We start from the raw sequence: 27,372 nt of genomic DNA, 5'->3' as shown, positions 1-27,372 counted from the left end.
GATCATTAGCTGAGCCCTTTCCAATGTTAGATGACACTATGAAGCTAGCACACAATCTTCTTTAATTATAATCTCTTGGGCAGACATTATTGTGACATTTCTTGGACCAACACCATGTAATGAAGCTGCGACCTGAAAATCACTTCTCTCAAGATTGATTCCATGAAGAAATCTAGTCCAAAAACAGCAGTAGTAGATGTTTGTTCAAAAGTTGAATTCAAGCCACAAGCAGATTATTAAAACGAGAGCTGATTAGCTCATGGTGAGATGCATAGATATGGAGCTTAATGGTGTTTTCTCTTCCCTTCTAGCGTTATTTGCCCAGAAGGATGCCTGAAACAGGAAGCCGTAGTGTGGGGGACTGATATCTACACAGACGTAAGTTTATGTGTTGAACACCTCCGTATACGTTTTTGTAACTACAGGAATAATGGAAAATTATGCAAACTTTGGCCACGTGAAGGAAGAGGTGAATGTGAAATGTTGTATTTCATACCTTTGCTGATTTTCCTTCAGGACTCTTCCATCTGCAGAGCCGCAATCAACGCGGGGAAAGTCAGCAATGCTGGAGGCAGAGTGAGGATGGAGAAGAGGCCGGGACAAGGCAGCTACCAGGAATCCACCAGGAATGGAGTAACAACCCGGAGTTATGGTGCCTGGACAGGATCTTTCGTATTTACCTCCGCCAACATCGTATTCCCACCCACAAGCTCTCCTGAGCCGCCCGAAGGTAAAACTGAGTAATCTATCAAGTGTGTAACTGTTGATATCTTCACAGCTGTCTTTTATTTACTAATATTTATAATTCAGTTCTGTCTGAAAGGTCGTTAAGCAGAACAGGGCCTAGTGAGGTGATAAGCGATGAAGCTGTGAAATGCAGGATTATAGTTTACAGATGACATTTTAGGTTTTGGAGGCAAAACTTTGATAAATATGGAAAACAGTTTTTGTTTTGAGGATGGGATACATTAAATGACCTTGGTGACATTTCTATGACGGCTACTTCCATTCTCTGGGCAGGTATCCAGCATCATTGCAGCATCAGCATATTCAGGGCAGTTTGAGACTTGAGGGAATAGAACATCTGTGCCCAAACAACCTGTTCTTGAAGCGTTGAACACTATTAAAGGTCAGCAAATGTGATCAGAAAGTAATAGACAGGGAGAGAATGGTGTTTGGGAAATATCTTCTTGCCTTTCAGTGGTAAAGTGTTTGCTGGTTCTCTTAGAGGTCCTTCTGACAAATGAATACTGAAACATCAGCGAAACTTGTGGATTTCACTCTTGAAACCGTTGATAAAAGGTCATCTTTTTAGACGATCTCCAAGTTTGATAATTATTTTCTCTTTTCTCAGATTCTGTTCAGTGCAGTACCACAGCAAGACAGCTAACTCAAAGTACAGCAGAGTGAGTACAATTGTCTTTCTTTATATTAAAGCACATTGCATATTTCTATTAATTTCCCTTTCAGAGTCTACCAACCCAACTTGACCTAAAATCAGATTCTTTAACGTTCACTTAAGCGCTGCGAGGCCTCCGGGTAGCTATGCGCTATACAAGTGCAATTTTCATTTCATTTCATTTCACTGACTAGACAAGACAGCTCTATACCCTCCATAGGAAACTGGCTAATTAATAACTTCACCAAAACAATACTTTATACTTGGTACCCTGACACCTGTTGTGCAAGGCTCTCAAGTGCTTGTTTTTAAAAGATAACAAGTATGTGTTCTGGGAAGGGGAGGATTGGGTTGGAGGGCCAGCAGTGGACACACAGTAAAATAGAAGAATATTCTCTGAAGGGCACTATGGAATATCTAATGAGAAACTGAATTTGTGTCCTGAATGCTTCCAGACACATAAATATGTTAAAAAGTGGTATGGTACACAATTACGTGAGGTATACAAAATGCCATTTGCTGTTTCTATAGCTGATTCACTTTTTGGACACCAGCTCTAAATATCTGTCAATATGGTAGAGCAACCCATTCAGCAGCCTTGTGAGCGTGGGTGAGGAGTCTGAACGTGATCCTCTTGCTGATGGGGAGCCAATGCAGGTCTCTCAGGTGGGCGGAAATGTGGTTGTGGCGGGGGATGTCCAGGATGAGTCGTGCGGAGGCGTTCTGTATGTGCTGTAGTTTTTTCTGTAGTTTGGCTGTGGTTCCCGCGTAGAGGGTGTTCCCGTAGTCCAGTCGGCTGGTGACGAGTGCCTGGGTGACCGTCTTCCTGGTTTCGGTGGGGATCCATCGAAAGATCTTTCGGAGCATGCGCAGGGTGTTGAAACAGGATGGCGAGACGGCGTTGACTTGTTTGGTCATTGAGAGGGAGGAGTCCAGGATCAAGCCCAGGTTTCGTGCGTGGTCCGTTGGCTTGGGGGTGGTGCCCAGGGCAGGGGGACACCAGGAGTCGTCCCAGGCAGAGGGGAATGATCCCAGGATGAGGACTTCCGTCTTGTCTGAGTTCAGTTTCAGGCGGCTGTTCTTCATCCACTCGGCGACATCTTTCATTCCTTCGTGTAGGCTGGCTCTGGCAGTGGCGGAGTCATTGGTGAGGGAGAGGATCAGCTGGATGTCGTCGGCGTAGGAAATGATGTTAAGGTTATGTTAGCATGCGATGGCCGTGAGGGGGCTCATGTAGACGTTGAAGAGGGTGGGGCTGAGTGAGGATCCTTGAGGTACGCCGCAGATGACTTCGGTGGCTGCGGATCGGAACGGGGGAGGCGGACTCTCTGGGTTCTTCTGGCGAAGAACAAGATGATCCACTCCAGTGCCTTCTCTTGGATTCCGGTGTTGCTGAGGCATTGTATTAGTGTGCGGTGGCAAACTGTGTCGAACGCTGCAGAGAGGTCCATGGAGGACAGAATGCCATTTGCTGTTTCTATAGCTGATCCACTTTTTGGACACCAGCTCTAAATATCTGTCAATATGGTAGAGCAACCCATTCAGCAGCCTTGTGAGCGTGGGTGAGGAGTCTGAACGTGATCCTCTTGCTGATGGGGAGCCAATGCAGGTCTCTCAGGTGGGCGGAAATGTGGTTGTGGCGGGGGATGTCCAGGATGAGTCGTGCGGAGGCGTTCTGTATGCGCTGGAGTTTTTTCTGTAGTTTGGCTGTGGTTCCCGCGTAGAGGGTGTTCCCGTAGTCCAGTCGGCTGGTGACGAGTGCCTGGGTGACCGTCTTCCTGGTTTCGGTGGGGATCCATCAAAAGATCTTTCGGAGCATGCGCAGGGTGTTGAAACAGGATGGCGAGACGGCGTTGACTTGTTTGGTCATTGAGAGGGAGGAGTCCAGGATCAAGCCCAGGTTTCGTGCGTGGTCCGTTGGCTTGGGGGTGGTGCCCAGGGCAGGGGGACACCAGGAGTCGTCCCAGGCAGAGGGGAATGATCCCAGGATGAGGACTTCCGTCTTGTCTGAGTTCAGTTTCAGGCGGCTGTTCTTCATCCACTCGGCGACATCTTTCATTCCTTCGTGTAGGCTGGCTCTGGCAGTGGCGGAGTCATTGGTGAGGGAGAGGATCAGCTGGATGTCGTCGGCGTAGGAAATGATGTTAAGGTTATGTTAGCATGCGATGGCCGTGAGGGGGCTCATGTAGACGTTGAAGAGGGTGGGGCTGAGTGAGGATCCTTGAGGTACGCCGCAGATGACTTCGGTGGCTGCGGATCGGAAGGTGGCGGTGGTGAAGGAGATGTTGATGATGTCCCAGAGTTGGGGTGCGATGATGGAGTCAGCCTTGTTGAAGACGTGGTGGGGGCAGGGGTCGGTAGGGGATCCGGAGTGGATGGTGTTCATCGTGCGGGTGGTGGCTTCGGTGTTGACCGGGGTCCAGCTGCGGAGGGTGGTGGTGGGGGGCATTGGTTCGGTGGTTGGGTGCGTGATCTGTGCGCCAAAGCTGTTGTGTATATCAGCGATCTTGTGGTGGAAGAATGAGGCGAGTGAGTCGCATAGGTCTTGCGAGAGTGTGATGTCGTTGTTTCCGGCGCTGGGGTTGGAGAGCTCTCTTTGACAATGCTGAAGAGTTCCTTGCTGTTGTGGGTGTTGTTGTCCAGTCGTTCTTTGAATGTTGTTCTTTTGGTGGTGCTGATCAGCTGGTGGTGTATGCGGGTGGCGTTCTTGAGGGCTGTCATGTTTTCTGTAGTCTGGTCATGGAGCCAGGCTTTTTCGAGGGTGCGGCTGTGTTTCTTGGATGTTTTGAGTTCGTTGGTGAACCACAAAGCTTTCTTGCTGCCGGGTCTGCCTGGTGGGTTCTTCCGAGGTGCGAGGTCGTCGGCGCAGTTGGTGAGCCACTGTGTGAAGTTGCGGGCTGCTTCGTTGGGGTACATTGCGCTGACGGGAGGGTTCTGGCTGAGGGAGGTGGTGAGCTGGTCGGCGGTGATCTTGTTCCAGCTCCTGCGGGGAGCCTGTTGCGGGCGGTGGTGGGTCGTGGTTCTCCTGAAGTTGAAGTGGACGCAGCTGTGATCAGTCCAATGAAGTCCGGTGGAGTGACTGAAGGAGATGTGCTTGCTGGAGGAGAAGACGGGGTCAAGCGTGTGGCCGGCGTAGTGGGTGGGGGTGTTTACCAGTTGCTTGAGTCCGAGGTTGGCGAGGTTGTCCAGCAGGGTGGTGGTGTTGATGTCATTGTTGTTTTCCAAGTGAAAGTTGAGGTCCCCTAGGAGGATGTAGTCAGAGGAGGTGAGGGCGTACGGGCTGATGAAGTTTGCGATGGCTTCGCTGAATTGTGTGCGTGGTCCCGGGTGTCTGTAGATGAGAGTGCCTCTGAGGGTGGTCTTGGGGTCGGTGTGTATCTGGAAGTGGAGGTGCTCGGCGGCGGTGAGGGTGTCGTCGGAGTTGGTCGTGATGCGAATGGTGTTCCTGTGGACGATGGCGATGCCTCCTCCGGTCTGGTTGACGCGATCCCTCCGGGTGATCCTGTATCCATCCGGGATGGCTATGGCGATGTCGGGGGCTGAGGAGGCGTTCATCCAGGTTTCCGTGAGGAAGGCTACGTCTGGTGATGTGTCGAGCAGGTTCCAGAGTTCGATGGCGTGTCTGTGGACGGAGCGGGTGTTGAGCAGGATGCACTTGAGGTGGTTGTTGCTGGTGCACATTTATATTCCAAACTCCAGCAATACAGCTGTGTTGGACCTGGCTCTCCCAGCAGGGTTCATCCCCATACTTTTTGCATGTACTCCTCCTGCCTTTCTGAATTCCTTTTTGTTGGCTTTAGGACTATGTGCTCTGCTAATCAGTGCTAAAGGTCTGGCAATCTTTTCGGAAAACATGACAAAATTGGCTTACATCTAATTGACACATTTAATTTACTTGTAGGACCCTAGAAAATAACACTACTTTTACACAGGGCCTGTAAATGAAATGCTACGAGTGGGACTGCAGCATTCATTATACCACCTATTAAAGTAGCCCTTTCAAACATTTCACAGGCTTGCCACTGCAGACTGCAGTTCAGTTTTAAATTGCCCTTTTCAACTTGGGAAAGTAACCTTTTCTCAGGCCTAAACCTTCCTTTTTAATATTTATACATCACCCCTAAGGTAGTCCTTAAATGAGCCCGGGGTAGGGTGATGGTTTTCAAAAAGTTGGACATGTGGGTTTCATTTTTATATGTTATCTTAGTGAAAAATTCCTAACTTTGGTTTTCACTACTGAAAGGACTACCTTTCTCATAGACTTACATTAGGTTGCCTTATTACATTTAACAAATGCTAATGTTTGATTGGGAGATAGTAGGAAAATATGTCTTGGCCTCTCTTGAATTATAATGTAAAATCCGCTTTAATGGTAAAGTTGGATTTTATGTTACAATTGTAAAAATGCTACTTTTAGAAAGTTAGCATTTTTGGTCCCAAAGCCACTGTGCCTTTCTGTCAGTAGCCCGGGTTACATGACTCTGCTGTTGTGGGTTGTATACTGCTGCCAGAAGGTGAAACAAAGGGTACTACTAGGTGTGGACAAGATGGGATATCCTGCCAGGGTGGCTGGGGGTTCTACACAACCCCACTTTGACTTCAAAGGGCTTTGCGTCCTGTACAAATCATGCTTATCACTCTCAGACACCAAACTGATCTCTTCTGGGTGTGGAAGACTCAGAAGAAGCACTGCCTTGCTGCACTGCAGCCAGAAAAAGTTCCCTGCTGCCTGAGGAATGGAGATTGGGCTTGCTCCCTTGAACCCAGGACCACCAGAGTGATTCCAAGGGCTAACTGGCTGGCTTCCTGTGTGAGCTACAAGACCACAAAAAGCTTCTAGAGGCCTTGAACCCTGCTGCTGGACTGCAGTCTTAACCCCTCAAGTGGTGCCCCTCAGGTCCTGGATCCATGGAAGTAGTCTCGATGCTACTTAAGGTACCGAAAAACTCAAACCTGGGACTGGGAGGCTTTGTCCATGAAATCTGCCTGGTGAACGGACTGAAGACTGGGAAGTACCTTCTATTTGATCCACCCAAGGTGGATAGCCAGTCAGCCTGAATTTACTTAGCTCTCCTGCTGTCCTGCCTCCAATAGGAACAGGAAGCAGGCAGTCAGGTTCCCCCCCTAAGCCACTCACAACATTGATCGGGATGGCACCCTGCCAGGGGCTAGTGGGGTGGGCATATTCTCCATGCAGACAGCATTGCAGCCTGCATGGAGAATGGAAGAGTGCACATGACTAATTTGGGTGGCCCAAGAGGGCTGGCTAAACACTTTTTGTGCACACAGCAGTAGGCAAACCACAAATCCCCTGCCCTGCTCAAAGAGCAGAGCTGCCCCGCCCACTCGCAATGCGCAAAGCAAACATAAAATGGTAATAACTAAAAGTTTTTACCATTTTATTTTTTGTCTTTCTAGCACTGCAAGAAAGCAGTGAGGTGTCGCTCCTTCGCCCTAGTGGAGGAGCAGCCCCTGTAAGATCATTAGCTGAGCCCTTTCCAAAGTTAGATGACACCATGAAACTAGCACACAATCTTCTTTAATTATAATCTCTTGGCAGACATTATTGTGACATTTCTTGGACCAACACCATCTAATGAAGCTGCGACCTGAACATCACTTCTCTTAAGATTGTTTCCATGAAGAAATCTAGTCCAAAAACAGCAGTAGTAGATGTTTGTTCAAAAGTTGAATTCAAGCCACAAGCAGATTATTAAAACGAGAGCTGATTAGCTCATGGTGAGATGCATAGATATGGAGCTTAATGGTGTTTTCTCTTCCCTTCTAGCGTTATTTGCCCAGAAGGATGCCTGAAACAGGAAGCCGTAGTGTGGGGGACTGATATCTACACAGACGTAAGTTTATGTGTTGAACACCTCCGTATACGTTTTTGTAACTACAGGAATAATGGAAAATTATGCAAACTTTGGCCACGTGAAGGAAGAGGTGAATGTGAAATGTTGTATTTCATACCTTTGCTGATTTTCCTTCAGGACTCTTCCATCTGCAGAGCCGCAATCAACGCGGGGAAAGTCAGCAATGCTGGAGGCAGAGTGAGGATGGAGAAGAGGCCGGGACAAGGCAGCTACCAGGAATCCACCAGGAATGGAGTAACAACCCGGAGTTATGGTGCCTGGACAGGATCTTTCGTATTTACCTCCGCCAACATCGTATTCCCACCCACAAGCTCTCCTGAGCCGCCCGAAGGTAAAACTGAGTAATCTATCAAGTGTGTAACTGTTGATATCTTCACAGCTGTCTTTTATTTACTAATATTTATAATTCAGTTCTGTCTGAAAGGTCGTTAAGCAGAACAGGGCCTAGTGAGGTGATAAGCGATGAAGCTGTGAAATGCAGGATTATAGTTTACAGATGATATTTTAGGTTTTGGAGGCAAAACTTTGATAAATATGGAAAACAGTTTTTGTTTTGAGGATGGGATACATTAAATGACCTTGGTGACATTTCTATGACGGCTACTTCCATTCTCTGGGCAGGTATCCAGCATCATTGCAGCATCAGCATATTCAGGGCAGTTTGAGACTTGAGGGAATAGAACATCTGTGTCCACACAACCTGTTCTTGAAGCGTTGAACACTATTAAAGGTCAGCAAATGTGATCAGAAAGTAATAGACAGGGAGAGAATGGTGTTTGGGAAATATCTTCTTGCCTTTCAGTGGTAAAGTGTTTGCTGGTTCTCTTAGAGGTCCTTCTGACAAATGAATACTGAAACATCAGCGAAACTTGTGGATTTCACTCTTGAAACCGTTGATAAAAGGTCATCTTTTTAGACGATCGCCAAGTTTGATAATTATTTTCTCTTTTCTCAGATTGTGTTCAGTGCAGTACCACAGCAAGACAGCTAACTCAAAGTACAGCAGAGTGAGTACAATTGTCTTTCTTTATATTAAAGCACATTGCATATTTCTATTAATTTCCCTTTCAGAGTCTACCAACCCAACTTGACCTAAAATCAGATTCTTTAACGTTCACTTAAGCGCTGCGAGGCCTCCGGGTAGCTATGCGCTATACAAGTGCAATTTTCATTTCATTTCATTTCACTGACTAGACAAGACAGCTCTATACCCTCCATAGGAAACTGGCTAATTAATAACTTCACCAAAACAATACTTTATACTTCGTACCCTGACACCAGTTGTGCAAGGCTCTCAAGTGCTTGTTTTTAAAAGATAACAAGTATGTGTTCTGGGAAGGGGAGGATTGGGTTGGAGGGCCAGCAGTGGACACACAGTAAAATAGAAGAATATTCTCTGAAGGCCACTATGGAATATCTAATGAGAAACTGAATTTGTGTCCTGAATGCTTCCAGACACATAAATATGTTAAAAAGTGGTATGGTACACAATTACGTGAGGTATACAAAATGCCATTTGCTGTTTCTATAGCTGATCCACTTTTTGGACACCAGCTCTAAATATCTGTCAATATGGTAGAGCAACCCATTCAGCAGCCTTGTGAGCGTGGGTGAGGAGTCTGAACGTGATCCTCTTGCTGATGGGGAGCCAATGCAGGTCTCTCAGGTGGGCGGAAATGTGGTTGTGGCGGGGGATGTCCAGGATGAGTCGTGCGGAGGCGTTCTGTATGCACTGGAGTTTTTTCTGTAGTTTGGCTGTGGTTCCCGCGTAGAGGGTGTTCCCGTAGTCCAGTCGGCTGGTGACGAGTGCCTGGGTGACCGTCTTCCTGGTTTCGGTGGGGATCCATCAAAAGATCTTTCGGAGCATGCGCAGGGTGTTGAAACAGGATGGCGAGACGGCGTTGACTTGTTTGGTCATTGAGAGGGAGGAGTCCAGGATCAAGCCCAGGTTTCGTGCGTGGTCCGTTGGCTTGGGGGTGGTGCCCAGGGCAGGGGGACACCAGGAGTCGTCCCAGGCAGAGGGGAATGATCCCAGGATGAGGACTTCCGTCTTGTCTGAGTTCAGTTTCAGGCGGCTGTTCTTCATCCACTCGGCGACATCTTTCATTCCTTCGTGTAGGCTGGCTCTGGCAGTGGCGGAGTCATTGGTGAGGGAGAGGATCAGCTGGATGTCGTCGGCGTAGGAAATGATGTTAAGGTTATGTTAGCATGCGATGGCCGTGAGGGGGCTCATGTAGACGTTGAAGAGGGTGGGGCTGAGTGAGGATCCTTGAGGTACGCCGCAGATGACTTCGGTGGCTGCGGATCGGAACGGGGGAGGCGGACTCTCTGGGTTCTTCTGGCGAAGAACAAGATAATCCCCTCCAGTGCCTTCTCTTGGATTCCGGTGTTGCTGAGGCATTGTATTAGTGTGCGGTGGCAAACTGTGTCGAACGCTGCAGAGAGGTCCATGGAGGATGAGGGCAGCTGTTTCCCCGTTGTCGAGCAAGGATCTGATGTCGTCGCTGGCTGCGATGAGGGAGGTCTCGGTGCTGTGGTTGGCTCTGAAACCGGACTGTGAGGGGTCGAGGGATCCGTTCGTCTCGAGGAAGGCGGCGAGCTGTTTGTTGACGGTCTTCTCGATGACTTTGGCAGGAAAAGGAGGAGCGAGATGGGGCGGAAGTTCTTGAGGTAGGTGGGGTCCGCTGTCGGTTTCTTCAGGAGGGCATGCTTCCAGCTCTCCTGGAAGGTGGCGGTGGTGAAGGAGATGTTGATGATGTCCCAGAGTTGGGGTGCGATGATGGAGTCAGCCTTGTTGAAGACGTGGTGGGGGCAGGGGTCGGTAGGGGTACCGGAGTGGATGGTGTTCATCGTGCGGGTGGTGGCTTCGGTGTTGACCGGGGTCCAGTTGCGGAGGGTGGTGGTGGGGGGCGTTGGTTCGGTGGTTGGGTGCGTGATCTGTGCGCCAAAGCTGTTGTGTATATCAGCGATCTTGCGGTGGAAGAATGAGGCGAGTGAGTCGCATAGGTCTTGCGAGAGTGTGATGTCGTTGTTTCCGGCGCTGGGGTTGGAGAGCTCTCTTTGACAATGCTGAAGAGTTCCTTGCTTTTGTGGGTGTTGTTGTCCAGTCGTTCTTTGAATGTTGTTCTTTTGGTGGTGCTGATCAGCTGGTGGTGTATGCGGGTGGCGTTCTTGAGGGCTGTCATGTTTTCTGTAGTCTGGTCATGGAGCCAGGCTTTTTCGAGGGTGCGGCTGTGTTTCTTGGATGTTTTGAGTTCGTTGGTGAACCACAAAGCTTTCTTGCTCCCGGGTCTGCCTGGTGGGTTCTTCCGAGGTGTGAGGTCGTCGGCGCAGTTGGTGAGCCACTGTGTGAAGTTGCGGGCTGCTTCGTTGGGGTACATTGCGCTGACGGGAGGGTTCTGGCTGAGGGAGGTAGTGAGCTGGTCGGCGGTGATCTTGTTCCAGCTCCTGCGGGGAGCCTGTTGCGGGTGGTGGTGAGTCGTGGTTCTCCTGAAGTTGAAGTGGACGCAGCTGTGATCAGTCCAATGAAGTCTGGTGGAGTGACCGAAGGAGATGTGCTTGCTGGAGGAGAAGACGGGGTCAAGCGTGTGGCCGGCGTAGTGGGTGGGGGTGTTTACCAGTTGCTTGAGTCCGAGGTTGGCGAGGTTGTCCAGCAGGGTGGTGGTGTTGATGTCATTGTTGTTTTCCAAGTGAAAGTTGAGGTCCCCTAGGAGGATGTAGTCAGAGGAGGTGAGGGCGTACGGGCTGATGAAGTTTGCGATGGCTTCGCTGAATTGTGTGCGTGGTCCCGGGGGTCTGTAGATGAGAGTGCCTCTGAGGGTGGTCTTGGGGTCGGTGTGTATCTGGAAGTGGAGGTGCTCGGCGGCGGTGAGGGTGTCGTCGGAGTTGGTCGTGATGCGAATGGTGTTCCTGTGGACGATGGCGATGTCTCCTCCGGTCTGGTTGACGCGATCCCTCCGGGTGATCCTGTATCCATACGGGATGGCTATGGCGATGTCGGGGGCTGAGGAGGCGTTCATCCAGGTTTCCGTGAGGAAGGCTACGTCTGGTGATGTGTCGAGCAGGTTCCAGAGTTCGATGGCGTGTCTGTGGACGGAGCGGGTGTTGAGCAGGATGCACTTGAGGTGGTTGTTGCTGGTGCACATTTATATTCCAAACTCCAGCAATACAGCTGTGTTGGACCTGGCTCTCCCAGCAGGGTTCATCCCCATACTTTTTGCATGTACTCCTCCTGCCTTTCTGAATTCCTTTTTGTTGGCTTTAGGACTATGTGCTCTGCTAATCAGTGCTAAAGGTCTGGCAATCTTTACATCTAATTGACACATTTAATTTACTTGTAGGACCCTAGAAAATAACACTACTTTTACACAGGGCCTGTAAATGAAATGCTACGAGTGGGACTGCAGCATTCATTATACCACCTATTAAAGTAGCCCTTTCAAACATTTCACAGGCTTGCCACTGCAGACTGCAGTTCAGTTTTAAATTGCCCTTTTCAACTTGGGAAAGTAACCTTTTCTCAGGCCTAAACCTTCCTTTTTAATATTTATACATCACCCCTAAGGTAGTCCTTAAATGAGCCTGGGGTAGGGTGATGGTTTTCAAAAAGTTGGACATGTGGGTTTCATTTTTATATGTTATCTTAGTGAAAAATTCCTAACTTTGGTTTTCACTACTGAAAGGACTACCTTTCTCATAGACTTACATTAGGTTGCCTTATTACATTTAACAAATGCTAATGTTTGATTGGGAGATAGTAGGAAAATATGTCTTGGCCTCTCTTGAATTATAATGTAAAATCCTCTTTAATGGTAAAGTTGGATTTTATGTTACAATTGTAAAAATGCTACTTTTAGAAAGTTAGCATTTTTGGTCCCAAAGCCACTGTGCCTTTCTGTCAGTAGCCCGGGTTACATGACTCTGCTGTTGTGGGTTGTATACTGCTGCCAGAAGGTGAAACAAAGGGTACTACTAGGTGTGGACAAGATGGGATATCCTGCCAGGGTGGCAGGGGGTTCTACACAACCCCACTTTGACTTCAAAGGGCTTTGCGTCCTGTACAAATCATGCTTATCACTCTCAGACACCAAACTGATCTCTTCTGGGTGTGGAAGACTCAGAAGAAGCACTGCCTTGCTGCACTGCAGCCAGAAAAAGTTCCCTGCTGCCTGAGGAATGGAGATTGGGCTTGCTCCCTTGAACCCAGGACCACCAGAGTGATTCCAAGGGCTAACTGGCTGGCTTCCTGTGTGAGCTACAAGACCACAAAAAGCTTCTAGAGGCCTTGAACCCTGCTGCTGGACTGCAGTCTTAACCCCTCAAGTGGTGCCCCTCAGGTCCTGGATCCATGGAAGTAGTCTCGATGGTACTTAAGGTACCGAAAAACTCAAACCTGGGACTGGGAGACTTTGTCCATGAAATCTGCCTGGTGAACGGACTGAAGACTGGGAAGTACCTTCTATTTGATCCACCCAAGGTGGATAGCCAGTCAGCCTGAATTTACTTAGCTCTCCTGCTGTCCTGCCTCCAATAGGAACAGGAAGCAGGCAGTCAGGTTCCCCCCCTAAGCCACTCACAACATTGATCGGGATGGCACCCTGCCAGGGGCTAGTGGGGTGGGCATATTCTCCATGCAGACAGCATTGCAGCCTGCATGGAGAATGGAAGAGTGCACATGACTAATTTGGGTGGCCCAAGAGGGCTGGCTAAACACTTTTTGTGCACACAGCAGTAGGCAAACCACAAATCCCCTGCCCTGCTCAAAGAGCAGAGCTGCCCTGCCCACTCGCAATGCGCAAAGCAAACATAAAATGGTAATAACTAAAAGTTTTTACCATTTTATTTTTTGTCTTTCTAGCACTGCAAGAAAGCAGTGAGGTGTCGCTCCTTCGCCCTAGTGGAGGAGCAGCCCCTGTAAGATCATTAGCTGAGCCCTTTCCAAAGTTAGATGACACCATGAAACTAGCACACAATCTTCTTTAATTATAATCTCTTAGCAGACATTATTGTGACATTTCTTGGACCAACACCATCTAATGAAGCTGCGACCTGAACATCACTTCTCTCAAGATTGTTTCCATGAAGAAATCTAGTCCAAAAACAGCAGTAGTAGATGTTTGTTTAAAAGTTGAATTCAAGCCACAAGCACACTATTGAAATGAGAGCTGATTAGCTGTTACTTTAAAAGACAAAAATTATGCCAATTAACACGTGGTGAGATGCACAGATATGAAGCTTAATGGTGTTTTCTCTTCCCTTCTAGAGTTATTTGTCCAGAAGGATGCCTGAAACAGGAAGCCGTAGTGTGGGGGACTGATATCTACACAGACGTAAGTTTATGTGTAGAACACCTCCGTATACGTTTTTGTAACTACAGGAACTATGGAAAATTATTAAAACTTTGGCCATGTGAAGGAAGAGGTGAATGTGAAATGTTGTATTTCATACCCATTGCTGCTTTTTCCTCAGGACTCTTCCATCTGCAGAGCCGCAATCAACGCGGGGAAAGTCAGCAATGCTGGAGGCAGAGTGAGGATGGAGAAGAGGCCGGGACAAGGCAGTTACCAGGAATCCACACGGAACGGTGTAACAAGCCGGAGTTATGGTGCCTGGACAGGATCTTTCGTATTTACCTCCGCCAACATCGTATTCCCACCCACAAGCTCTCCTCAGCCTCCCGAAGGTAAAACTGAGTAATCTATCAAGTGTGTAACTGTTGATTTCTTCAAAGCTGTCTTTTATTTACTAATATTTATAATTCAGTTCTGTCTGAAAGGTCATTAAGCCGAACAGGTCCTAGTGAGCTGTTAAACGATGAAGCCGTGAAGAGCAATTGTATAGTTTACAGATGACATTTTAGGTTTTGGAGGCAAAAATTTGATAAATCTGTGAAACAGTTTTTCTTTTGAGAATGGGATACATTTAATGACCTTGGTAACATTTCTATGACGGCTACTTCCATTCTGTGGACAGGTATCTAGCATCATTGCAGCATCAGCATATTCAGGGCATTTTGAGACTTGAGGGAATAGAACATCTGTGCCCAAACAAACTGTTCTTCAAGCATTGGACACTATTAATGGTCAGCAAATGTGATCAGAAAATAATATGTAGGGAGAGAATGATGATTGGGAAATATCTTCTTGCCTTTCAGTGGTAAAGTGTTTGCTGTTCCCTGGTTCTCTTAGAGGTCTGATAGAGCGGTAATTTCATCTGGTAATTTCTCAATGCAAAACCCTCATGCTACCTCTATTTTACCTCTGAAAAAGGTGTTGGGCCCTTGACAACATGTATTACCTTCAGGAGATTTAAATAAACCTGAATAGTCAAAAATTTAATTATTATGTAAGCCAAAGAAGAGAGTTGTTGAGTATTTTAAAGGGTTTTATTTTCTAGTCAAAAGTTAATTTTTCTCTGACCCTTTATTCATTAGTAAAATATCAATCAGGTTACAGAATTTGGAAAACAGGAAAAATAGTATTAATATAGAACACATTATATTCTGCATATAAGCATTACATATAGGAAAGAAAATGTGGCGCAAAATATCAGTCAAAACTCTTAAACAGTTTCTAAGAAAAATAGTCTTGCAAGGCTAATCAATAATTAAATAGTTGGCAAAATCTCCCATAAAGAGAAATAAATGCATAAGACAAATACATTTTTTCAGACCTAATTAATTAGTTAAAGCATAAACTTAAAGTTTTACCATCTAATCTATTTTAATCAGCTGCACTCTCTGTTCTGTCTGTGTCTAAAGAACAAGCAGCCCCTCCTTCACCAGACCTCAAAGGCATGTGGCCTTCCGTTCCAACCTCCCTACTCCTCGGAAGTAATCTCCGCCCTTCAGCAATCTCCTCCTGTGACGTTCTCGTACCTAACCCATGTGAATGAGGCAAAAAGCAGAAATGAGCTGAAAGCCAGCCAGTGAGCAAAAAAAGCCAACCACGCCTCCAAAGAGGTCATTATTTATACTCTAATTCTTGGCAGACTACACAAACAATTTTCATGTTCTGAAAAGCTTGTACTTGATTGGTCAGTCATGATGGCATGAGGTCTCACTATCCTGACTCATTCTAAAATCCTGACTATACCAGTTTTAACAAAAGAAGCCTACATGAGTTAATACATTTTATAAGTTTGCAACATTTGCTAGGAAAAGTTTTCACTCTAATTCTCTTCCTTCCTTCCACAGTACAGGCTAGAAGGATACTTTAGTTAACTGGTACATTGGCACAATCACAGGAATGTTCAAAGTTCAAAGTGGCCTTCACTCCTTCCGCAGTTTGAGTCAAGCTGGTGTCTGCGCATGCTCTCTTTTCTTTAATGCAAGTCATACCCTTGCTGGATTCACAGGCAGCCATTTAATTGTAGGCCCAAAAACAAAACAGAGACAAAGAGAATATTAATTTCATGTAAATCAGCCCATTATGTTTCCCTCCCTCATACTAATACCCCTTATAAATGTTTACCTAGCCAAGCTATTAGTTTAAAGCAACGTTTTCTAATTTGTGTACACCATGCAAAAATGTGCAATGTGCAACATAGCATTTTTATGCATTAGTGTAAAATTTAAAAGCGCACACAGGTAATATAGCGCACACAGTTAATACAGCGCACACATCAACATGTTTTAATGTTTTAGATAGCTTTTCATGCAAAAAAGCATTTAGCCCCATGTGTAGTGTTTGGTGCATTTGTTAATTCACACACATTATAAAAAGAGCTGTTTTAAACTAAACATGTTTATCAAATATGAAACAAGCCAAAGTCTCTTAAGACAGAAATAGTGAATTTAGATTACAAGGATGAGCTGGGAAGAGAGAAACACATTCTATTAATCTTCAAAGCTAAAAAGGCCACTTTCTTTTCTCTACACTGCAAAAACACATGTTAATTCAGCACAAGCATTTCAGACTGACTAGGCCTGACTTTCATATTTTTCATGTGCCATGTTTTTAACATGCACCACAATGTGCGTGTCAATTTAAATGCAGTCTGTCTGAAGCACAAAAATAAACAATGCCTGACTGCAGATGAAATCTGCTCCATCAGGTCCTTCTGACAAATGAATACTGAACCATCAGCAACTTGGGGATTTCACTCTTGAAACAGTTGATAAAAGGTCATCTTTTCAGACGATCTCCAAGTTTGGTAATTATTTTCTCTTTTCTTCAGATTCTGTTCAGTGCAGTACCACAGCAAGACAGCTAACTCAAAGTACAGCAGAGTGAGTACAATTGTCTTTCTTTATATTGGAGCACATTGCATATTTGTATTAATTTACCTTTCAGAGTCTACCAACCCCATTTGACCTAAATTCAGATTCTTTAACATTCACTGACTAGACAAGACTGCTCTATACCCTCCATAGGAAACTGGCTGATTAATAACTTCACCAAAACAATACTTTATCCTAGGTACCCTGACACCAGTTGTGCAAGGCTCTCCAGTACTATTTTTTAAAAGATAACATGTCCTGGTAGATGTCCCGGTAGTGAAAAATTCCTACCTTTGGTTTTCACTACTGTAAGGACTACCTTTCCCATAGACTTACATTAGATTGCCTTATTACATTTAACGAATACTAGCTTTAGATTGGGAGATAGTAGGAAAATATGTATTGACCTATTTTGAATTATAATGTAAAATCCACTATAATGGAAAAGTTGGATTTTATGTTACAATTGTAAAAATGCTACTTTTAGCATTTTTGGTCCCAAAGCCTCTGTGCCTTTCTGTCAGTAGCCCGGATTACATGACTCTGCTGTTGTAGGTTGTATACTGCTGCCAGAAGGTAAAACAAAGGGTATTACTAGGTGTGGACAAGATGGGATATCCTGCCAGGGTGGCTGGGGGCTGTACACAACCCCACTTTGGCTTCAAACGGCTTTGCATCCTGCACAAACAAAGGAACCTGATATCATGCCTCTCACTCTCAGACCCCAATCCCATCTCTTCTGGATGTGGAAGACTCAGAAGAAGGACTGCCTTGCTGCACTGCAGCCAGAAAAAGATCCCTGCTGCCTGAGAAATGGAGATTGGGCTTGCTCCCTTGAACCCAGGACCACCAGAGTGATTCCAAGGGCTAACTGGCTGGCTTCCTGTGTGAGATACACGACCACAAAAAGCTTCTAGAGGCCTAGAACCCTGCTGCTGGACTGCAGTCTTAACCCCTCAAGTGGTGCCCCTCAGTTCCTGGATCCATGGAAGTAGTCTCGGTGGTACTTATGGTACCGAAAAACTCAAACCTGGGACTGGGAGACTTTGTCCATGAAATCTGCCTGGTGAACGGACTGAAGACTGGGAAGTACCTTCTATTTGATCCACCCAAGGTGGATAGCCAGTCAGCCTGAATTTACTTAGCTCTCCTGTTGTCCTGCCTCCAATAGGAACAGGAAGCAGGCAGTCAGGCTCCCCCCCTAAGCCACTCACAACATTGATCGGGATGGCACCCTGCCAGGGGCTAGTGGGGTGGGCATATTCTCCATGCAGACAGCATTGCAGCCTGCATGGAGAATGGAAGAGTGCACATGACTAATTTGGGTGGCCCAAGAGGGCTGGCTAAACACTTTTTGTGCACACAGTAGTAGGCAAACCACAAATCCCCTGCCCTGCTCAAAGAGCAGAGCAGCCCCGCCCACTCGCAATGCGCAAAGCAAACACAAAATGTTAATAACTAAAAGTTTTAACCATTTTATTTTTTGTGTTTCTAGCACTGCAAGAAAGCAGTGAGGTGTCGCTCCTTCGCCCTAGTGGAGGAGCAGCCCCTGTAAGATCATTAGCTGAGCCCTTTTCAAAGTTACATAACACCATGAAACTAGCACACAATCTTCTTTAATTATAATCTCTTGGCAGACATTATTGTGACATTTCATGGACCAACACCATGTAATGAAGCTGCGACCTGAAAATCACTTCTCTCAAGATTGATTCCATGAAGAAATCTAGTCCAAAAACAGCAGTAGTAGATGTTTGTTCAAAAGTTGAATTCAAGCCACAAGCAGACTATTGAAACGAGAGCTGATTAGCTGTTACTTTAAAAGACAAAAATTATGCCAATTAACACGTGGTGAGATGCACAGATATGAAGCTTAATGGTGTTTTCTCTTCCCTTCTAGAGTTATTTGTCCAGAAGGATGCCTGAAACAGGAAGCCATAGTGTGGGGGACTGATATCTACACAGACGTAGGTTTATGTGTTGAACACCTCCGTATACGTTTTTGTAACTACAGGAACTATGGAAAATTATTAAAACTTTGGCCATGTGAAGGAAGAGGTGAATGTGAAATGTTGTATTTCATACCCATTGCTGCTTCTTCCTCAGGACTCTTCCATCTGCAGAGCCGCAATCAACGCGGGGAAAGTCAGCAATGCTGGAGGCAGAGTGAGGATGGAGAAGAGGCCGGGACAAGGCAGCTACCAGGAATCCACACGGAACGGTGTAACAAGCCGGAGTTATGGTGCCTGGACAGGATCTTTCGTATTCACCTCCGCCAACATTGTATTCCCACCCACAAACCCTCCTCAGCCTCCCGAAGGTAAGACTGAGTAATCCATCAAGTGTGTAACTGTTGATATCTTCACAGCTGTCTTTTATTTACTAATATTTATAATTCAGTTCTGTCTGAAAGGTCATTAAGCCGAACAGATCCTAGTGAGGTGTTAAGCGATGAAGCCGTGAAGAGCAATTGTATAGTTTACAGATGACATTTTAGGTTTTGGAGGCAAAACTTTAATAAATCTGTGAAACAGTTTTTGTTTTGAGAATTGGATACATTTAATGACCTTGGTAACATTTCTATGACGGCTACTTCCATTCTGTGGACAGGTATCTAGCATCATTGCAGCATCAGCATATTCAGGGCATTTTGAGACTTGAGGGTATAGAACATCTGTGCCCAAACAAACTGTTCTTCGAGCATTGGACACTATTAATGGTCAGCAAATGTGATCAGAAAATAATATGTAGGGAGAGAATGATGTTTGGGAAATATCTTCTTGCCTTTCAGTGGTAAAGTGTTTGCTGTTCCCTGGTTCTCTTAGAGGTCTGATAGAGCGGTAATTTCATCTGGTAATTTCTCAATGCAAAACCCTCATGCTACCTCTATTTTACCGCTGAAAAAGGTGTTGGACCCTTGACAACATGTATTACCTTCAGGAGATTTAAATAAACCTGAATAGTCAAAAATGGAATTATTATGTAAGCCAAAGAAGAGAGTTGTTGAGTATTTTAAAGGGTTTTATTTTCTAGTCAAAAGTTAATTTTTCTCTGACCCTTTATTCATTAGTAAAATATCAATCAGGTTACAGAATTTGGAAAACAGGAAAAATAGTATTAATACAGAACACATTACATTCTGCATACAAGCATTACATATAGGAAAGAAAATGTGGTGCAAAATATCAGTCAAAACTCTTAAACAGTTTCTAAGAAAAATAGTCTTGCAAGGCTAATCAATAATTAAATAGTTGGCAAAATCTCCCATAAAGAGAAATAAATGCATAAGACAAATACATTTTTTCAGACCTAATTAATTAGTCAAAGCACAAACTTAAAGTTTTATCATCTAATCTATCTTAATCAGCTGCACTCTCTGTTCTGTCTGTGTCTAAAGAGCAAGCAGCCCCTCCTTCACCAGACCTCAAAGGCATGTGGCCTTCTGTTCCAACCTCCCTTCTCCTCGGAAGCAATCTCCGTCCTTCAGCAATCTCCTCCTGTGACGTTCTCGTACCTAACCCATGCGAATGAGGCAAAAAGCAGAAATGAGCTGAAAGCCAGCCAGTGAGCAAAAAAAGCCAACCACGCCTCCAAAGAGGTCATTATTTATACTCTAATTCTTGGCAGACTACACAAAAAATGTTCATGTTCTGAAAAGCTTGTACTTGATTGGTCAGTCATGATGGCATGAGGTCTCACTATCCTGACTCATTCTAAAATCCTGATTATACCAGTTTTAACAAAAGAAGCCTACATGAGTAAATACATTTTATAAGTTTGCAACATTTGCTAGGAAAAATGTTTCACTCTAATTCTCTTCCTTCCTTCCACAGTACAGGCTAGAAGGATACTTTAGTTAACTGGTACATTGGCACAATCACAGGAATGTTCAAAGTTCAAAGTGGCCTTCACTCCTTCCGCAGTTTGAGTCAAGCTGGTGTCTGCGCATGCTCTCTTTTCTTTAATGCAAGTCATACCCTTGCTGGATTCACAGGCAGCCATTTAATTGTAGGCCCAGAAACAAAACAGAGACGAAGAGAATATTAATTTCATGTAAATCAGCCCATTATGTTTCCCTCCCTCATACTAATACCCCTTATAAATGTTTACCTAGCCAAGCTATTAGTTTAAAGCAACGTTTTCTAATTTGTGTACAACATGCAAAAATGTGCAATGTGCAACATAGCATTTTTATGCATTAGTGTAAAATTTAAAAGCGCACACAGTTAATACAGCGCACACAGCAACATGCTTTAATGTTTTAGATAGCTTTTCATGCAAAAAAGGATTTAGCCCCATGTGTAGTGTTTAGTGCATTTGTTAATTCACACACATTATAAAAAGAGGTGTTTTAAACTAAACATGTTTATCAAATATGAAACAAGCCAAAGTCTCTTAATACAGAAATAGTGAATTTAGATTACAAGGATGAGCTGGGAAGAGAGAAACACATTCTATTAATCTTCAAAGCTAAAAAGGCCACTTTTCTCTACACTGCAAAAACACATGTTAATTCAGCACAAGCATTTCAGACTGACTAGGCCTGATTTTCATATTTTTCATGTGCCATGTTGTTAACTTGCACCACAATGTGCGTGTTAATTTAAATGCAGTCTGTCTGAAGCACAAAAATAAACAATGCCTGACTGCAGATGAAATCTGCTCCATCAGGTCCTTCTGACAAATGAATACTGAACCATCAGCAACTTGGGGATTTCACTCTTGAAACAGTTGATAAAAGGTCATCTTTTCAGACAATCTCCAAATTTGGTAATTATTTTCTCTTTTCTTCAGATTCTGTTCAGTGCAGTACCACAGCAAGACAGCTAACTCAAAGTACAACAGAGTGAGTACAATTGTCTTTCTTTGTATTGGAGCACATTGCATATTTGTATTAATTTACCTTTCAGAGTCTACCAACCCCACTTGACCTAAATTCAGATTCTTTAACATTCACTGACTAGACAAGACAGCTCTATACCCTCCATAGGAAACTGGCTGATTAATAACTTCACCAAAACAATACTTTATCCTAGGTACCCTGACACCAGTTGTGCAAGGCTCTCCAGTACTTGTTTTTAAAAGATAACATGTCCTGGTAGATGTCCCGGTAGTGAAAAATTCTGGGGGTGAGTGTTTGTATTGTCAACACTCCGTCCATCATCACCTTTGGTTTTTCTTTGTTCGCCCTAAGTTGGCAGGGTATGCTCAGACGTGAGTCCCTTGCTCACTTTGCCACTGGAGTCAAGCAAGCCCGGCTGAAGACGGCTGTAATGCCAGAAACCGGTCCTGGGAAGCTTGATTCCGGTCCAGGGAAGACATGGCTTGGCAGTTCGGGCTGAACTGTTCCCATGAGGCACAGGGTCAGACTGATTTGCATATGGCTATGTCTGAACTGGGGTGGCGGAGTGAGCTAAAGAACGGTGATGGATTAAACCCAGATCAGTTGACTGGGGGTGAGTGTTTGTATTGTCAACACTCCGTCCATCATCACCTTTGGTTTTTCTTTGTTCGCCCTAAGTTGGCAGGGTATGCTCAGACGTGAGTCCCTTGCTCACTTTGTCACTGGAGTCAAGCAATCCCGGCTGAAGACGGCTGTAATGCCAGAAACCGGTCCTGGGAAGCTTGATTCCGGTCCAGGGAAGACATGGCTTGGCAGTTCGGGCTGAACTGTTCCCATGAGGCACAGGGTCAGACTGATTTGCATATGGCCATGTCTGAACTGGGGTGGTGGAGTGAGCTAAAGAACGGTGATGGATTAAACCCAGATCAGTTGACTGGGGGTGAGTGTTTGTATTGTCAACACTCCGTCCATCATCACCTTTGGTTTTTCTTTGTTTTTAAAAGATAACATGTCCTGGTAGATGTCCCGGTAGTGAAAAATTCCTAACTTTGGTTTTCACTACTGAAAGGACTACCTTTCCCATAGACTTACATTAGATTGCCTTATTACATTTAACGAATACTAGCTTTAGATTGGGAGATAGTAGGAAAATATTTCTTGACCTATTTTGAATTATAATGTAAAATCCTCTATAATGGTAACGTTGGATTTTATGTTACAATTGTAAAAATGCTACTTTTAGAAAGTTAGCATTTTTGGTCCCAAAGCCACTGTGCCTTTCTGTCAGTAGCCCGGATTACATGACTCTGCTGTTGTAGGTTGTATACTGTTGCCAGAAGGTGAAACAAAGGGTATTACTAGGTGTGGACAAGATGGGATATCCTGCCAGGGTGGCTGGGGGCTGTACACAACCCCACTTTGACTTCAAACGGCTTTGCATCCTGCACAAACAAAGGAACCTGATATCATGCCTCTCACTCTCAGACCCCAATCCCATCTCTTCTGGATGTGGAAGACTCAGAAGAAGGACTGCCTTGCTGCACTGCAGCCAGAAAAAGATCCCTGCTGCCTGAGAAATGGAGATTGGGCTTGCTCCCTTGAACCCAGGACCACCAGAGTGATTCCAAGGGCTAACTGGCTGGCTTCCTGTGTGAGTTACAAGACCACAACAAGCTTCTAGAGGCCTTGAACTCTGCTCCTGGACTGCAGTCTTAACCCCTCAAGTGGTGCCCCTTAGGTCCTGGATCCATGGAAGTAGTCTCAGTGGTACTCATGGTTCCGAAAAACTCAAACCAGGGACTGGGAGACTTTGTCCATGAAATCTGCCTGGAGAACTGACAGACGACTGGGAAGTACCTTGTATTTGATCCACCAAGGTGGATAGCCAGTCAGCCTGAATTTACTTAGCACCTGCTATGTTCTCCACTGCAGCAAATCCTTTTCACTTGGATACTTCGACAAAGAAAGATTTTTTTTAAAGTTCCACTGTAAATTTAAGACGAAGACAAACCTGGTGCCGGTAACTAACGTGCCCTCCAAATCTGTGTTTGGGTTATGCAGGTGTGCTTGATTTCTGACATGTTGTTGGAAAGGAATATGAAAGGATTTTCCCACTTAGATCGGGCACTATTCCTAAAAGCCGTCCAAATGTTTTTTTTTGTAGAATAAGATGTTATTAAAAGGTTTGTTAATCCTTATGCCTCAATTACTATCAAATTATATTAGAGATGAGTGTTCAGTCTCTAATACATCTTTAAAAAAAAGTTATTGTATGTAGTACATGTTGTAGAAGAAAGTTCAGTAATTTCTGAACCAACAAATTTCAAAACAAATTCTTGTGCCTTAATTTCAAAGGGCATCAGCGGCTTGTAAAGATTTTTTTGAAGTCTATTACACTTCAGACAAAAGCTGTCCGAGGGTAAGAAGAATACTTCAGATTATTTGATGTTGGGCAAAAACATACTGATATTATCAAGAAAAGGCGATACATTATCGCTGCTTTTATCGGCAGGAAACTGCAGCTAAAGTGGCGATAATGGGCTTGATAATATGCCCTTGTGAATTCCCATAGAAGCCTAGGTCCTGGTGTTAACCTGGGCTTCCATGGGAATTCACAAGGGCATATTATCAAGCCCATTATCGCCACTTTAGCGGCAGTTTCCTGCCGATAATAGTGGCGATAATGCATCACCCTTTCTTGATAATATGGCCCTTGGTGTTTCTGTGCAGATTCCTGCATGGTTATGCTTCGTATTTCTGCTGAAAAACTTGGCTTATGTCAGCATCTGAGGTCACTCGGTGAAATATTGTTTATCTTCAGAGATATCAAGAATCTCATAATCCTGAGTTGGAAGTGATAGCATTTTCCATTTTAAATGCGATTAACTGGACACCCATAACGAATCCTATGTGTGCACTTCATCACTCCTTTGGAAAAAAACACAACTATGCAAAAATATCGATTATTTTCGAAATAGACCTTAAGTCAGAAAAAGCAATTTGTAATGACCCGAAAAGTGCATGTATTCACTAAATTTCAACTGATTGAATTTACATTTTCTCTTATACTTCATCGTATGTTTATCATGTCTTATGTCTTTGCTATTATTCTTGGTTATATTGTATCTCTGGGGCATTTCATGTTTGTTGTAAAAGACATATGAGAGTTTACAGTTCTCATAAATGGGACAATATCAATGCTATTGGTTTTAATAATAATAAGGCATTATTTTGGTAGAAGAAGGAAATACCCACTGAGCCATAGGCTTACGATAAATTACATATACAGGACAGTGATGGATGGAGTGCTTGAATGAATCTCAGCGACTGGTAATCACATCGGCCGTATCCCAATCCATTGTTATTTTGCACAGAATGCCACCTCAGTTTGGATCCAGGTATATGTAAATCAGTGTTGACTGTGACCTGCTAAGGAGCCAATAATAAGAGTGAAACTGGTCCTGGTTTGCTTGTGTTCTGGGTCAGGGAGGGCCTGGTCTGGTAGTTCTGGACTGTTCCCATGAGAAGCAGGGCCAAGGTTGATTTGCATATGACTGGGTACTGTGTGAGAAACAATTGATCAGAATGCGTTCCAAATGATTGTCAGTGGCTGAGATAAATTCAAGCATTCCATGCATCACCTTGTTGTTTTTGCATTTGACGCCCTAGTCGCGTCCGGTGTGCCCAGGCATGAGTTCCAGGCACACTACGCCACTGGAACCAAGCTATACCCAGCTGAAGAGCCCATAACAAGGACAGAACCAGTCCTGGGTTGCTTGTGTTCCAGTTCAGGGAGGATCTGGCCTGGCTGTCCGGGCTAGACTGGTCCCATGAGAAGCAGGGTCATGGCTGATTTGCATATGACTGAGTCAAAATTGAGGTGCACGGTGTGCTTAAACGATGGATTGAGATGCTTCCCTGTGGCTGAGATTAATTTAAGCTTTACATCCATCTCCTTGATTTTTCAATTAATTAGGGGCAGAATATGTCGTAGAAGAAATGGTACCATACCCACTTTTCAGATAGCACAGTGCGTGTGTCCAGGGCATGAAGTCAATGGTTATTGTATGATCTTTCAGGAACCTTACACCTATCTTTCTAATGTTTAACCTCTGCTCATTATCCTGAGATACCGGTTCATTTTGCCAGTACACAGGTCGAGAAAAGACAGTATAAGTTCAAGTATAACACTACTCTTCTTTCATTATATGTTATCTTGTGCTTTAATCATGTCAACAGTTTGACAGAATCTTATGGATCTCTTTCTTCATAAAAGCCACGACTGGGCTCTTTACAATTTCAGATAGCTCTCCAAAATTGGTATACAATATTCTGGGCAACTACTACTCAAATTAAACTGCGGCCTAAAAATCTTGGCTCTAAAAATACATGAATAAAGGAAACTAGTCAAAAACGGCAGTAATGGGTGATTTTTGCTTAATAGTGGTTTTAGAGCTATATGCACTGTGGTGTCTTCCACATTAAATAAAAGAAACGAACATCGTAAAGCAGGTAAGTGGGTTTATTAACCTCATCCACAAACCGACACAGAAATATTAATGAGATGGTTGGGACTTTGGAAGGTGCGAAATTTTTCACTACTCTTGATCTAGCTTCCGCTTACCACCAGGTGGAGTTAGATGAGTCCTCCCAGGATCTAACTGCCTTCATTACACCCATGGGCACTTTTAAGTTTAAGAGGATGCCCTTTGGCCTTGTATCAGCGGCCTCAGTTTTTCAAAGAATTATGTCTAGAATTTTGAGGGGGTTGATAGGTGTTAAATGTTATCAAGATGATCTTTTGATTTATGGTAATGATATCCAGGAACATGATAGATGTGTGTGTGCTGTGCTGAATCGCTTAAATGAGGAGGGTATTTCTCTTTAAAAAAATAAGTGTAAGTTTAGAGTAGAAGAGGTTAATTACTTAGGACATCGTATTACTGGTAAGGGTGTTTTTCCGAAGAAAGATTTGGTTGAATCTATTGACAAGGTAAAAGAACCACTTAATAAGGAGGAGTTACTCTCTTTTCTTGAAATGGTTGAGTGTTATGGGAAATTTATTATCAATTTTGCAGACAAAACTCATAATTTGAGAAGGTTGACAGCCAAGAATGTTGTTTTTGATTGGTCCCCTGAGTGCAGAAGTGAATTTGTGAGTATCAAGAAAGAGTTAAACAAAGCTCCCTCTCTTCATGCATTTGTTCCTGGTCTTCCTACTGTTTTATTTACGGATGCAAGTGACAAAGGTCTTGGTGCAGTTCTTGTTCAGAAGAAGGATGGTAAAGATTCTCTTATTTGTTGTTCATCAAGGTGTCTTAAAGGATCAGAGCTTAATTACTCTGTGATAGAGAAAGAATCTCTTACAATTTTTTGGGCATTGAGAAAATTTAGAAACTTGATTTGGGGATCTAAAGTGTGCATTCTATCAGATCACAAGCCTTTAAGAGAAGTTTTTTGAAGAAAGGTTTGGATGCTATATCTTCGAGGATCAGAAGATGGGTTGTTTCTCTACAGGAATTTGATTTTGAAGTTCAGTATATTCCAGGTGTGGCAAATAGGTCAGCTGATTGTTTATCAAGATTGGTTGATACAGAGAATTTTCATGAGGATGACATGAATGAGTTGGATGAATATATCAATGTGTGTGAGGTCACTGAGGAAGCAATAGAAGAGTCTGAGTGGATGAAAGAGTTGGAGAAGGATGAAGAGATCTGTAAAATTATTTCTTCTTTGAAGGGAAAATCTCGCTTCGAGAAGCCGTGGTCGTTGGTCTCTGGTGAACTCTCTGTTACTGAAGATTATTAACTTGTGCAACAAAACTTGTTCCTCCTCTTGGAATAAGGAAAACATGATTGTCTCATGCTCATTGTGGTCATTTAGGAATTGTGAAAACGAAGGAGATTCTTCGTATGCAATTTTGGTGGCCTGGCATGGATTTAGAGATAGAGAGGTTAGTCAGGGATTGTGTGGAATGCTGTGCAAGTGACAAAATCTTGAAGACAAAACAAATGCCTATGGTTAAAAGAGTGTT

General features: G+C 44.4%; 1 protein-coding gene across 1 annotated transcript in view; it reads left to right on the top strand.

Annotated features, from left to right (window-relative positions):
* Positions 1 to 27,372, top strand: part of LOC144754936 (uncharacterized) — a 403,817-nt gene that overhangs the window by 245,468 nt on the left and 130,977 nt on the right. The window contains exons 16-27 of the mRNA XM_078643299.1: positions 312 to 378; positions 517 to 730; positions 1,355 to 1,406; positions 7,188 to 7,254; positions 7,393 to 7,606; positions 8,231 to 8,282; positions 13,538 to 13,604; positions 13,744 to 13,957; positions 16,453 to 16,504; positions 18,396 to 18,462; positions 18,602 to 18,815; positions 21,290 to 21,341. Of these exons, the coding sequence (XP_078499425.1) occupies positions 312 to 378; positions 517 to 730; positions 1,355 to 1,406; positions 7,188 to 7,254; positions 7,393 to 7,606; positions 8,231 to 8,282; positions 13,538 to 13,604; positions 13,744 to 13,957; positions 16,453 to 16,504; positions 18,396 to 18,462; positions 18,602 to 18,815; positions 21,290 to 21,341 (1,332 nt within the window). The remainder of the gene's footprint in view (positions 1 to 311; positions 379 to 516; positions 731 to 1,354; positions 1,407 to 7,187; positions 7,255 to 7,392; positions 7,607 to 8,230; positions 8,283 to 13,537; positions 13,605 to 13,743; positions 13,958 to 16,452; positions 16,505 to 18,395; positions 18,463 to 18,601; positions 18,816 to 21,289; positions 21,342 to 27,372) is intronic.

This window comes from Lissotriton helveticus, chromosome 1_1 (assembly GCF_964261635.1).
Source record: "Lissotriton helveticus chromosome 1_1, aLisHel1.1, whole genome shotgun sequence".
In the NCBI taxonomy this organism is placed as follows: Eukaryota; Metazoa; Chordata; class Amphibia; order Caudata; family Salamandridae; genus Lissotriton; species Lissotriton helveticus.
The sequence above is the reverse complement of the archived record's forward strand: the minus strand, read 5'-3'. Positions and strand labels throughout refer to the sequence as shown.